The 12,830-nt window shown below is 54.2% G+C and overlaps 1 protein-coding gene across 1 annotated transcript in view; it reads right to left on the bottom strand.

The window, feature by feature from the left end:
- Positions 1-347: 347 nt before the first annotated feature.
- The window catches only part of PLAT (plasminogen activator, tissue type), a 14,870-nt gene continuing 2,387 nt past the window's right edge, over positions 348-12,830 (bottom strand). Inside the window, exons 2-14 of the mRNA XM_019546040.1 lie at positions 9,763-9,866; positions 8,823-8,862; positions 8,287-8,418; positions 7,857-7,970; positions 7,301-7,475; positions 6,582-6,673; positions 6,186-6,360; positions 5,720-5,805; positions 5,138-5,333; positions 4,423-4,559; positions 4,202-4,342; positions 2,308-2,456; positions 348-1,535 (exon numbers count right to left, since the gene is read on the bottom strand). Of these exons, the coding sequence (XP_019401585.1) occupies positions 1,377-1,535; positions 2,308-2,456; positions 4,202-4,342; positions 4,423-4,559; positions 5,138-5,333; positions 5,720-5,805; positions 6,186-6,360; positions 6,582-6,673; positions 7,301-7,475; positions 7,857-7,970; positions 8,287-8,418; positions 8,823-8,862; positions 9,763-9,825 (1,659 nt within the window). The 5' untranslated portion in view covers positions 9,826-9,866 and the 3' untranslated portion in view covers positions 348-1,376. The remainder of the gene's footprint in view (positions 1,536-2,307; positions 2,457-4,201; positions 4,343-4,422; positions 4,560-5,137; positions 5,334-5,719; positions 5,806-6,185; positions 6,361-6,581; positions 6,674-7,300; positions 7,476-7,856; positions 7,971-8,286; positions 8,419-8,822; positions 8,863-9,762; positions 9,867-12,830) is intronic.

Raw genomic sequence — 12,830 nt, 5'->3', positions numbered from 1 at the left:
CTGGAGAGTCCCAGGCAGGAGGGACAGTGAACAGGGGGCTAACTAGTTCAAGCAAGCTCCTGCTTCCATCATCTGCTCAGAGCGTAGGCCTGGGTTTTGCTGCAAAACTACCAAGAACCAAAAAAGCCCCGTGGTGCATTGCTGTAGGAACAAGCAGCCCATGGCCATGGCTGTGCTGTTCGCACTGGAGCCAGGCTCTGCCTGTGTGAACAATCAAAGTAAAATGGGGATCAGAAGGGCTTAATTCCAGCCAGGATCCTTTCCCCGCTGACAGTGATGGGTCAATGAAAAGTAGCCCTGTCCTGTATAAGAGACACTGAAACTTGGCAGTGAGAGCCATGCTGATCTGTGTGTTCATGTCACCTTTAATGTTTCTGGGGACAAGCCTGGGCTTGCCAACCCCTCAGGCATTGGTGGGAATCCATAGTCAAGTGTACACACTTACACACATGCATGCACATGGGGAGTGGAGGAATGTTCCAATATCTACAGAAGTACAAAAATAATCTTTCTCAAATCTATAGAAAATACATGTGCCTGGACATAGGGGCCTTTGGGGAAGTGAACAGTATCACAGCATGTCTGTTCCTCTACAGCTCCTAGGCAGAAGCAGCACATGCCTGGCAGTGCCTGCTGTGGGTAAGGCAGCTCCCTCTGCGGGAGGCTCTTGCTGGGCCCTGTGCACTGCCAAGGCCTGGGGGTGGGTGCAAAGAGGCGATTTCTTTTTCGGTTGCAGGCTTGGTGTGTGATCACTCTCTGCTGCTTAATGTGGGATCATGAACTTTACCTGACACACACTTTGGACCCAGAAGGACAACTCCTTTGCACCCGGCCTACCAAGCTCATTGCATCCTTGAGCACACCCTGATGAGGTGGTGCAAGGGCCAAACAGCCTCACAAGAGTGTGGTGGTAGGTGTGAGGTGCAGCCCATGCCTCATGGCAGGGAGGGAAGGGTCAGACATGATGTGGCCACATGCTGCACACAACACATGCACTGGTGCACAGTGCAAGTGCTGCTTCCTACTCTGAAGGAAGGAGATGGTTGCTCTCAGGAGCCAGACCTGTCCCCTCTGCCTTGGTGCTCTGCCATTCTCAGTACAGCATCACCTCCCAGGGGCTGCAGGGCCTCCTGCCAGATGCTGGGGTTTGCTGCAGGGTTTTGTGTGTCTTGTATTGTGCCTTGGTGCAAAGTAACTCCTAATAGTCCCGAATGAGGAAAGAGAAAGTACCTAGCAGGAGTGTCTCTCACATCCTGTGCTGCTGTGCGCCTGCCTCTTGGGCAGACGTGGGCCTCTAGACGGCAGCTTCTGGTGGTACTCTAAGCACTTGGGGAGTGGGGGCATGACCACAGGGTTCAGATAGTCCACCATCTCCCTTAGGAGTTCATGTTGTCCTGGATCCAGCCAAGGTAACGAGTGACATTGGTATAAACACCTGGCATATTTTTGTTCCCACAGCCAATTCCCCAGCTTATGATGCCAATCAGATGCATGCGATCATCCTTCATGCAGACCAGAGGCCCTCCAGAGTCACCCTGCAGGGAGAAAGCAGGTTAGTAAGAAGCACCTTTGCTGTTTCTCTTCGACTGATACAAGGCTACAGGGATTGTGACACTGTCTCATAGTAAGTATCCTGGGTGGGTCCATCCTATTTCCTGTGCACTGCCAAGGCGAGGGGTCATGTGGGGCCTTGTCTTCAAAGGGGTCCAGCTTCAAGCGCAGCCAGTGACAATCCTTTCAAAACCAAGCTGTGGTGTGCCAGGCAGGCTCCCTGGGCCCCTCTGTGACCATGAGGAAAAGGGTGAGACGCTAAAGGCCTTTCTCAGGCCAGTGCTTCCAGAATCCTCGTTGCTCTTCCAACCCAATAGGATAAAGGGTGCAATTTAATGGCGAGAACAAGGTTTTTCAGGAGCTGTGGAAGCTGGTGAGGCTGTTAGGACCTAAATCTACTATCATCCCAACTACCCACAACTGTTCTTCCTTTTCTCTGCACCTACTTGCTATCAGACCCCCCTTGTGAGGCCCTCACGGTATTCTCCTCTAACAGAATCGTGGGAAACCCTGCACCAGGTGGGGTTTCCTGCCCAGTTATCAGTGATGTTTCTGCTGTTTGGATTTCAATACCCATTGTCCTTGGTTTGTTTAGGCAAGTGTGACCTTTCTTCCCAGCCACTGGGAAACTTGTGGCTTTGAGGAGAATCTGATGCAGGGCTGCTTTGTCCCGGTTTCCCTGCATCATCTCTGTGTTGTTAACTGGACGCTTCATGGAGGACTTGAAAGAAAAAGACAGGGCTCTGGCAGGCTTACCTGGCAGGCATCATCCAGCTGCCTGGTGTCCCCTGCACACAGCATGTTTTTGGTGATCGTCCGGTTCTCAAGGTGCTGCGATGTGCACTGGCTGGCTGGGAACAGGCGGACGTGACCTTCCTTCAGGCGCTCGGAGTAGAAGGGAGAATCTGCAAGAGAAATGGATGCACATGTGAGCTTTGTGACTTGCCTCTGCTCTGTGGATAGTTCCAGGTGGGTGGGGGACTGGGAGGCTGTGAATGGAGATGCAGAACAGTCACTTTTCCTATTCCCCTGCTTGCCATTGCTGTTCTTGAAACCCCTGGGGTTCCCGTGTCATCAGCTATCAACTTTGGGTCTGTCTGGGAGTAGACACTGCTCCTCTCGGATGACGCTATTGTCCCAAATTGCTTCCATTAACAGGCTTCCTGGGCCTTTATGGAAGCTGGAAATGGAGCCTCTCATGGGCTTCACAGGCATAGATTCATAGACTGTAGAGTCGGAAGGGACCACAGCGGATCATTGTGTCTGACCCCCTGGCAGGAAAGAGGACCAAGGTCAGACGACCCCAGCCAGGTGACTGTCAAACCTCTTGAGGACCTCCAAGTTAGGTGATAGTACTACCTCTCTTAGAAACCCATTCCAGATTCTAGCCACCCTTCCTGTAAAAAAAAAAATAAATAAATTCTTCCCAATGTCTAACCTAAATCAACAGCCCAAACTTGTTTTTGATAGAAAAATTGAATTGTATAAAGCTGGGACGGGGTTGCTGGGGAGGAATCATGAACTGTTTGACGGGTTATGGCTTTCTGGGATTAGGCTTGCTCTAACCAAAACCAGATGCCCTCTCTGTGTACACACAGCCTCGGTGGTACAGAATGGTGTGTAAAGGGATTGGAATGTGTATGTTTCTGTATGTTATGGCTACGCTGAATGCAGAGAGGGCAGAGCTTTTCTTTTGAGGTGGCTGGGATCTAGCCCAGTTGGAGCTGGACTTGCACGAGGGGTGGAAGCATCATTGTTTTTAATCCATCGAGTAATTTTCAATTGTAAACTCTCCGCTGCAAACAGCTCCACCAGAACATGCTCCGAGTTCTGCAGGAAGCTGATTCTCAATGGCGCTTACTCCTGTTTGTTTTACAAGCACAATGGTGTATTTATTTTGCAAGTATGCTATTAGAGTAGCTTAAAAAGGCTCCTGATAGTTGGTACGAAGCCTCCATTGTGCTGGGTTCTGCACAAACAAACAGGTTTGTGCCTCAAACAAACAGGTTCCTGCCTCAAACACCTTGCACTTTAAAGACCAGATGAAAAAGGTGGATGTATCAAGAGACAGGAAGGAGTGAGGAGGAGGAAAGTAGTGGGGAAAACTTGTTCGTATACAGGCCGACTCAAAGGTACACCAGTAGGAGAAGGCTTGTTAGCTGTGTTTAAATATAGTCATTAGAAAATCCTCCAGCTGAGCTTTTAGCTGGATTCGAGATATCTGCTATTGCTGGTCTGCTCTTTGCTAGGCATTGCTCAGGAAACAGACCTTTCAGGAGTGTACTGGTTCTGTGCACTGTGCTCTGCAGCACCCCTGTGCAGAAGAGTTCATTCCCTCACAGAGACTGTGCAAGGGAGCCCTAGATGTAGAAAAGAATTTGGAGTCACGGCTGTTGCCTTCTGCCCAACTGCTCCCCCATGCCAGGGTCTTACTCTTCCCTGCGCATTAAGGTTTCAGATGAGAGAGGATTCTGTACCCCGTGCAGAGGGAATGGAGCGGAGAGTACAGAGTGAGCTTGGCAGAACTAGGCCATGCAAGTTGTAATGCTGATTTATAGCCCATCGAACCTGGGACTGGCATGTCCTCCCCATGCTGATGTCTGAGAACCCCATGGAGCAGTATCCTGCACAGGGAGCATCCTCTACTTACATGTCTCATGCTTTCCATAGCCGGAGATCTCGCACTCTGTCCAGTCAGGCAGCTGCAGCCCTGGCTCTGGGAGGCAGGCTGTGCGAACGGTATCTGTTTCAGTAGTACACTTGGCTGACTCGGACCTCAGCTGCAGCAGAGCTGGAGGGCGAGAAAGTGTGTGAGAGAGAAGAAGTCGGGGGCTGACGGTGCTGTTTGGCCCAAGGGACAGGAGTTCTCACCAATGTCATTGTCATAGGTCTCTGGGTCAAATTGGTTGTGCACAATGTACTTCTCCACCTGGAATTGCTGCTCATTCTCCCCAGGGATCACTCGATAAGTCCTGCCCAGAATGACCTTCAGCTGATGAGCCTGATACCTGAAGAGGGACAGAGCTTTAGTCGCCCTCCTCTGAAAGAGGTGATCCTTCCCTTGAAGGTGCTGCTGCCTCCTTTCCTGTAGCCTTATTGCGACTTAATTACCTGGGGAGTCTGGACTTACTTCCAGAGACATCTCCTCTCCTTCACTTATAACACTGAAAGCCCCCACAGGAGCAGAGGTGGGCCTGGGCTTTGCATTAACCCCATCAGGCAGTGGTGGAGGTTACAGTCTCTAGTTGAGTGAGCCCAGACCATAGTTGTTGCAGGTGCCAGTGTGCCACTGCTCTTGTGGGAAGACCAAGACCCTTTGTGGCAAGCAAGGGGTCTGCTGAGAAGGGACCTGGTCAAGCTGTGCTCCCCCCGAAGCAGTTTGTGGGCTGGGTGGTCCCCCTCTATTGATAGCTGAGGGAAGCCACGTGGGGAGCAAAAGTTTTTGCAGGGCACATGCCCTCCCTCTGCCTGGGCCAGCCGCCACCCAAATACCATGTCTCCTAAAGGGGCAGTTAGGGCTTGCTGCATGCTTCTGGTCCCTGTTCTAGCTCTTGGAGGGGAGGCGTAGGCTGGGTCCTTCACTCACCTTTCCTGGAAACAATGGGCAGCTGACAAGACCCAGCAGGAGCTGATCAAGATCCCACCACACAGGAAATGCTCCCCAGAGGCATGCCGATACTTGGCAAAGATGGCTGCTTGCCATGGGTGTGAGGCGATGTCTGTGTAGAAGCCCCTCGTGATCCGGAACTGGGGCACGCTGCGCTGCCGCTGGCCGCAGGTGGCTGGAGGTGACAGATACAGATGTAGGCTTTCTCCCTTGTCCTGTGCCTTCCTGTCTCCTGTGCTGAAAAGCCTCTAAAGGCTTGGCATGTGCTGAGCCAGCCCTGGACATGAAGCTGTCAATGCCCTAATCTGACCCTGTCCCTGAAAACCATTCACAGGGCACCAGGAAAAACACAGCAAGGAAGCTGTGGCTGTCCCACCAGCTCCGCTGCCTGCCTTTGCTTGAGAAGGGCACTGGTGTAAGAGCCCCAGGCTCCCATGTTGCTGGTGTGGTCCCATTCCAGCTCTTAACTAGCTGGAGGAGCTGGAGTGGAACCAGTGTGAGCAAGAGCAGGGGTCACTCTCAGGAAGAGGGAGGTAGGGTGGGGAAGCACAGGGCCCTTACAGCAGGCAGGCACATCACAGTACTCCCACGTGAGCCGGCCTCGCGTCTGCACGTGGCACCAGGGCTTGGTGTCGTTGTCCGGGTTCCTGGAACAGAGAAGGGGCATAGTTCAGCTTCTTAGACCTGCAAAGACTTTGGGGTGAACAGGACAGCTAACAAAGCATGATATCTCTCTGTGAGCTGTCCATGTCCTGGTGTACCCCTAGCATGATGGCTCTCAGAGAGCTGTCTGCATCCTGGTGTTGCCTGGGGATAGGCGGAGGCACTGGTGTTTCCTCTATGTGTGTGGAGCACAACATTAGACAGGCTGCATGTACGTGCCTCTGCCTCCTTGCCAGGCAGGGCCCTTCCATGGAGCCTGTGCAGCACCTCTGCCCTAATTCAGGGGCAAGGTGTGAGCCCCGACACGGGACAGGGAGGCAAGGGAGGTTCCTGCTATCTGTGTGATTTCCCCCTGCCTACCCACCGGCAGAAATTGTGGCTCCCGAGGCCCAGCTCCTGGGCGTTGCTCTTCCATGCAGTGTAGACATTGCCGGCCAAGGCTATGGAGTCCCAGTGCAGGCAGGTGGCCCCAGAGTGGGTGGTGCTGTGGCTGCCCCGATACTTTGTGCCCTGTCCAGAGGAGCACTCATCCTTCTTACCTGCAACAGGAAACCAACTGTTCACCAGCAAGATCCCACGGATGCTAGCTGCAGCACCTTTCTCCCCAGCCAGACGCCCCTTCCAAGAGCCCACAGCTGCATCAGGCAGGCTATTGACTTCTGCACCTTTGCAGCCATAGTGAGGGCCTCAGTGTGAATGTACAGGGAATCCTTAAATCCACTCCATGGTGTGCAGATCCCATGGCTTGCATTGCACATACCTTTTGAGCAGGAAGGCGTGCTGCAGTACTCCCAAATGTACCTTCCCCCTCGGTAGATGTAGCACCAGGGCTTGTCATCCTTGTCTGGGTTTCTGAGAGAGAACAGACACGATGCATATAGCTCCATAACTATGCCTGGCTCCTTCCTGACTTGCTGCTGAGTTCAGTGACTTTGAGTGAGGATTACGTAGGAGTCGGGACATGACAGGGCAGCAGGGGTGGCATGTTATGTACAAAGCAGCTTGGGGAGTGTTTTTTAAAGAGGACTTGGATAGGCAGTTGGGAGCAAAGTAGCTCTGCTGGAGAGGGAATTTGGGCAGAAGAAGGGCTGAAGAAGGGCGGAAGCAAGTGATGCGGGCAACTCGGAGAAGAGTAAGTTTCCCCAGGGGACCTGCGCCATGCTCGCTGGCCCCCTCCCACCCATGGCATGTTGCATTATGGTGGCTATAGCTTATGCAGACAGGCCCAAGCCAGGCTGGGCACTGAGAATCACCAAGTGCTTCCCTGGGCTCAGGCTGGGGCAGTGGGTGTAGGAGTGACTCCACTGTCTCCACACCTAGGATGGCTCTAGCACATTCATGCTAGATGCATCTCGGGGCAGCGGGACCAAGGCAGCCCTCTGCAGCATGCTCTGTGGAACCCGGCTGTGTGCAGCCTTCCCTGCACCCTGTAAAGTACCTACCACTGCTAGCCCGCTCCCTGCGCCCCTGGGCTCTCACCTGCAGAAGTTGTGGTTGCCGAGTCCCAGCTTAGCGGCATCCGCTCGCCGCCCGTTGTACCTATTCTGCGCCAGGGCAATAATGTTCCAGTTCAGGCACTCGGCTCCACTCGCTGTCATGCTCCACGTCCCTCGGTACTCTGTGCCCACATCCCTGTAGCACTTGTCCTCAGTATCTGAGCAACAGAGGGCACAATGGCAGTGTCAGGCTGGGATCCCAGGCAACCTCTGCTTCCAGCCCTGAGCAGCTGGGGTCCGTTGCCCCTTTTGCCCCTGTTCCCTCAGACAGGGCCTGTAGATCCTGCTGTCAGGCACTTGGCACAAGTACCCTGACAAACAGGACTGTCAGAGCCTGTGTGTGCATAGGGGCCTCTGAACCGGGGCTCAAGGGTGCTTCGTGAGATGTGTTTGCTTTGCCATGGTGGGTGTCTCTCTTTCTGCTGCAGCCCAAGACCTTCTGTGGCATCAACAGTGGCATGAGTGGAGCCCGCTGCACTCCAGCAGCCTCTGGGTGCTGCTGTTGTGCTACCTAGTCGGGCCGCCTGCTGCACACTCACCAATCTCGCACTGCTGCCCGGAGAAGCCCCGGCGGCACAGGCAGATGAAGTGCTGGGGGGAGTAGAGCGCTTGCCTGCACCGGCCACCGTTGTAGCACTTCTGTTCAGCGCAGGCTGTTGGCAGACACAAGCCAGGAAGCCGTGTTAGGTTTTCATAGGGAGAGGCTTCAGGGAACGTATCCCCATGCAATCCCACCCATCAGCCCCCATAGGCCTGGTCTCCCTCTTCTGCCCCATGCCCCTCCTGTCCTCTGCTCTCTCTGCTCCCCCTGGCAGGTGTGTTGGCTTTTCTCAGGCCTTGCCTGCACTCCTAGTCCTGCCACACTGAGAGGCCTGTCTAGGGTCTCTGCAGGACTGTCCCACCCCATGGGCAGTGCTCCTTGGGAAACACCAGCCTACGCATCGCTTCTCCCACACATGTTGTACTCACTTATGACGGGCACAGTATGGCAGAAGCTTTGGCTTCTCTCGCACCGGCAGTACTCCACCCTGGATCCTGCTAGGCGCAGCCAGGTCTGCCCTGGCTGATAAATCTGTTGGAATGAGGAGTCCCTGCAAATGGCTGCAATGGAGACAAGAAACTGTCCTTAGAGATTGAGAAACGGGGTTTTCCGAGCATGGAGACTCGTACCCCATCCTCTTTCAGTGGGGTGGCCCTAGCAGGGTGCTCCCCTCCCCAGACAAGCCATCACATCCTTGTCCCTGTGGTAGCCGGAGGTAGCACTGTGCTCTCCACAGCTTGCCTGTGAGTGGGGGAGGAGAGAGAGCTTCCTTCTCCTCTCAGCTAGGTGTGGATGTGGCAGCTTGCCCACCCCACCATCCCTATCAGCTGTACCCAAACCTTTCTTTGCAAAGCCAGGGAGAATGGTTGGGGCCCTCTGGCTTTGCTCCATCAACATCAGCCTGCTTTTCTTTGCTCCCTTGCTTGGCCCCAGTCAAGGTGGGGGTCCCGCCTGTCTGCCTCACCTGGTGATCGGGCTCCCCGTCTGAGGCGGACGTGAAACTCCTGCAAGCAGAGAAGTAGGAAGGGTGTCTGAGTCCAGTTGGCTGGTCATGTGGCAAGTACTACCTAAATCCAGTCTCCCTTATTTAGTAGGCACTGTGAGTCTGGACACTCCTACCTGCCCAGTACATGGGACAGGAGGAAGGGAAAGGTGCCCCAGCCACACACAGCAGTAATAGTGAGGGCCACGTGCAAGCTGGCTTATGTGCCTGGGTTATGCGTGATCCCTCTGGTTACACAAGACTTTCACATGTGAAGTACCCTGGTCTGTGCCTGCTTTAAATGTAAACCATAAGACCTCAGAGCCGGGCTGGGTGTGGACGGGAGATGGAGGGCAGCCACTAAGGCTTGTGAAATAGAAATCCTCTTGTATCAGGAACCTGCCTTAGTCTGGCAGCAGCAGAGAGCAGTGCTAGTGGGGGTGGTTTGGAGTGACTGCCTCCTGAGGAAAGGTCATGTCTAAGAGGTGTCTGGGTGCTGAAGTCAGAGCTGGAGGGGAAGGCGGGGAATGGGAGGACCCCTTTGTGAATGGAAGGAGGTGAGAATTACTTGTGAAGGTGCTAGGATGGCTGTTAGTAAAGACAGATCAGGGCGGAGTCCTTGATAGTGGATGGTGAAGGACATCCGACTGTCAACAGTTGCCTGGGAAGAATGGTGGGAGGCCTTTACGGGACACAATCAAAAGTGGAGGACAGGGTGGAGTCCCAGCCTGACCTTGGGGCTGAATACTGGGGCCTTGTTTGGGCTTTTCTGTCTCCAGTTTTTGGCACCGCTTAATTGTTCCTTATCCTGACCAGCAAAACCAGCCAGTGTCTTGGCTAGGAATCAGCGAGTGCTGTCAGAGCTGGGACTAAGGTGCCAAAGGTGCGGCCCTGCTATGCTGGCCTCTTACCAGCCTCTTACCTGGTGCTGGAAAGTTGCACAGGCTCCCAGCAGCAGCAGGAGACACAGGAGGGCACCTTCCATTTTGTTCCCTTCTGTTCCCTTCCAAGCAGATCTTGAAGTGTCTAAAAGGACAAAAAGAAAAAGGGGGCTCTGGGTGAGCTGTCTGCACCAGGCAGGGGCTCAGCTTCTTGGAGTAGGTGTGGGCGCTGAGCCGCAGGCCTCCTGTTAGCCACCCAGCACGTTAGGGTTCAAATTCCCCCATGGGTCAGTGGCAGAACAGGCTCATCTGGATGGTGGCAATGAGGGGTGCCTGCACAGAGTTCCTGGGGTGATGCTGGGAAAAGGCAAAGACAGGCTTGGTGCTGAGGGCAAAGCTTGGGGTCCTGGGCTTGCGCAGGGGAAGTGATGCCTTAGTTAAAGAAACAAGAGTGCAAGGTCTCAAGGGGAGCAACAAGAGGTGCCCGAGAGGGAGCGTGTGCATGTTGGGGCCCAGTTGCTCTGGGTATGGGGCACTTGTAGGGCAAAAACGAGCTGGCGTCAGCTAGGGCAGAGCTGGGCAGGACTGTTTGCTGGCTGAATTGGTCTGCTTCACATGCGGAATTGGAGCCGTGACTGCCCTGTTCTTGACCCGTGTGTGCGTTGGCGTCCCGCTGCCTGGGCTTTGGGCAGGGTGCTCTGAGGAATGCAAAGAGACTGGACACCTGTTCTGGAGCATATTACCCCCCTCCGCTCCTTCTCCCACCCTGGTCTCCCACCCCCTTGTTTTGCAGCTGAGAGTCAGAGAGCTGGGAGGAGTGGCCCCGCACTCGTTCACTGGTGCATTTCTGTCCTTGACTCACTTCCCCGCAGTCTCAACTTTTTGTCCCTTTTGGTCTCCTCCAGCAGCGCTGCCCTTCAGACAAAGCCTCCTTCTTACCCGCCTGGAATGAGCTCTCTGCAGCTCCCGCGACTCATTCACATTTTCCATCCCCCACAATGGTAGCCCTGGGAAACCGTTGTCTCCTACCCCAATTCCCAGCTGGTCTAACAAGACCCAAGGAGGATTGGACCAGGATTCCTGCCTGCATCCCTCTTTCTGTGGGCAAGTTTGTTTGCTCCTCCGTTTGCCTTGTCTTTCTCCTCCGTGGGCAAGCGCCTAGAGCTGACCTGATCACAGTAACTATTGTGGGAAAAACCGAGGTGCTGAGATCAGTGTGCCTCTCTTCCCTGGGCTGAGCAGCTTTTCCATCCTCCTGCAGCGGCTGCAGCTCAAGCTCTAGCTCTAGGGTGCAGTAGCCTCTCTGGCATCTTCCCCCTTCCCTGCCCTGGCCCATCCCTGATGAAGACAGAGGGATGGTTTCCTTCCCTAAAGCAGAGGGGGGCTGGAGGGTAATGTGCTGCTGGAGGGTGGTTGCTCCAGGGTGGCGAGAGCCTTTGGCACCGAGCCTTCGGTTGCGGGGAGCATTCGTAACACAGCTTTAGTGACAAGAGGCTCCCAAACCTTCCTATGTGTCTCAGTTGACAAGACCAGCCCCAAACAGGTAAAAGCGTTGCCCTTCAGCCTTCTTCCAAGTGTGTTCTGACCTGATCACTGATCCAGGGCCCAGGGGGAGAATTGGGTTTCTATACTTAGTCCCAATTTCTGCCAGCTGGATATTCCTGCCGGCAGATGCAGCTCTGCTCTTGTGCCCCCCTTTCTCTGTTTACTTCTCTCGGGAAGCCCAGGGATGAGCAGCAATGCAGCCCTGGGCTGTGAGAGAGCCTGCGCTTTCACACATTAGGAGTTTAATCCCCATGGTTTGAATAAAGCCAGAGAGAGCAGTTGGGGTAAAGGCTGTTGGGATGCGGAGATGACAAACGGATTAGTCACAGGTCAGAAATCAAAGCTGAGAGACTACAGAGAGCTTGTTTAAAACAGGGGGTTGGCTGAAAGACAGGAGTTGGCTGCTCCAGGTGGTGGATGGAGCAGGGGCAGCAAGGGGCTGTTTGTGGCGGTGTGCTGTAGGGGGCCTGCAGGAGGTGGGTCCTCAGCGCGGCATGGGAGAGGGTCGCAGGCATTTTGAGACTGTGCAGCTGACCAGTCGGGGGAGTAGCAGGCAGGATGCACCGCTTTTCCCAGCTTCAAGCCTCCCCTGCATCTCATGGGAAAACCCTTGCAGATCACCATCCCCCTAGGAGCATAGCTGAGCAGGCAGATTTCCCACAGATCCCTACAGATTCAGGCCTTTTGGCGGTAGAAAATGCGCATTAAGGAAGAGTCCTCGCTGAATGGCAGCCCTTTATGAAGTTCACGGACATACTTTAGATAGGCTGGGACTGTGCTCGCTGAATGCGAGAAGAGACGCCGAAGCCACAGGACTACTGTAATGGGAGCTGCATCTCAGCCTCTCACCCAAAGATCGAGGGGCTACTGCTGAAATCTGGGCTCTTGTTTTCATCCACTCCATGCATTGACCTGGTATTGCAGTGCTTCCAGGACCGGTGCAAAAAAAACAGAGGAAAAAAAAAAAAAACAGAGAAAAAAAAAAAAAAAAAGGCTCTTGTTTTCACCCAGGAGTCCCGGAGTCACTGCCTCGACGCTAGAAGGGGGGTGATTCTCTGAATTCCTGCAGCCGTTGCTGCGCAACCATAATTTGCACAGCCAAGTGCAACTACTGCACTTGGCCCCCATGGCTTCCACCCAGAGACGGGCAAAATCCCCTTTCCTTCTGCTAAGACCTTGCTTTGGAGCAGTGTATTTGTTGCAACTGTGCTGCTCTGGAAGGAAGCATTTTTGGCCCAGGCTTCCTTGGAAGGAAACCTCTGCGCCAGCTCTGTTGTGGAGTCTGTTAGGATTCCCTGGAAAAAAACCATTTGTGGCCAAGTCTGAGTCTCTCCAGAGAGGCCAGCAGTTGGGTTGGTCAGCTGATCACTGGGCAGTAGCCCAGCTCTGTGGACTCATAGTTTCATAGTTTCTAGGGTCGGAAGGGACCTGAGTAGATCATCTAGTCTGACCCCCTGCCATGGCAGGAAGGAGTACTGGGGTGAAATGACCCCGGCGAGGTGTTCATCTAACCTCCTCTTAAAGACCCCCAGGGCAGGAGCCAGCACCACTTCTCTTGGAAGTT

Source organism: Crocodylus porosus, unplaced genomic scaffold (genome assembly GCF_001723895.1).
Source record: "Crocodylus porosus isolate Cpor-Errol unplaced genomic scaffold, CroPor_comp1, whole genome shotgun sequence".
Classification (NCBI taxonomy): domain Eukaryota; kingdom Metazoa; phylum Chordata; order Crocodylia; family Crocodylidae; genus Crocodylus; species Crocodylus porosus.
Note: the sequence above shows the minus strand (reverse complement) of the source record. Positions and strands in the feature narration are given on the sequence as shown.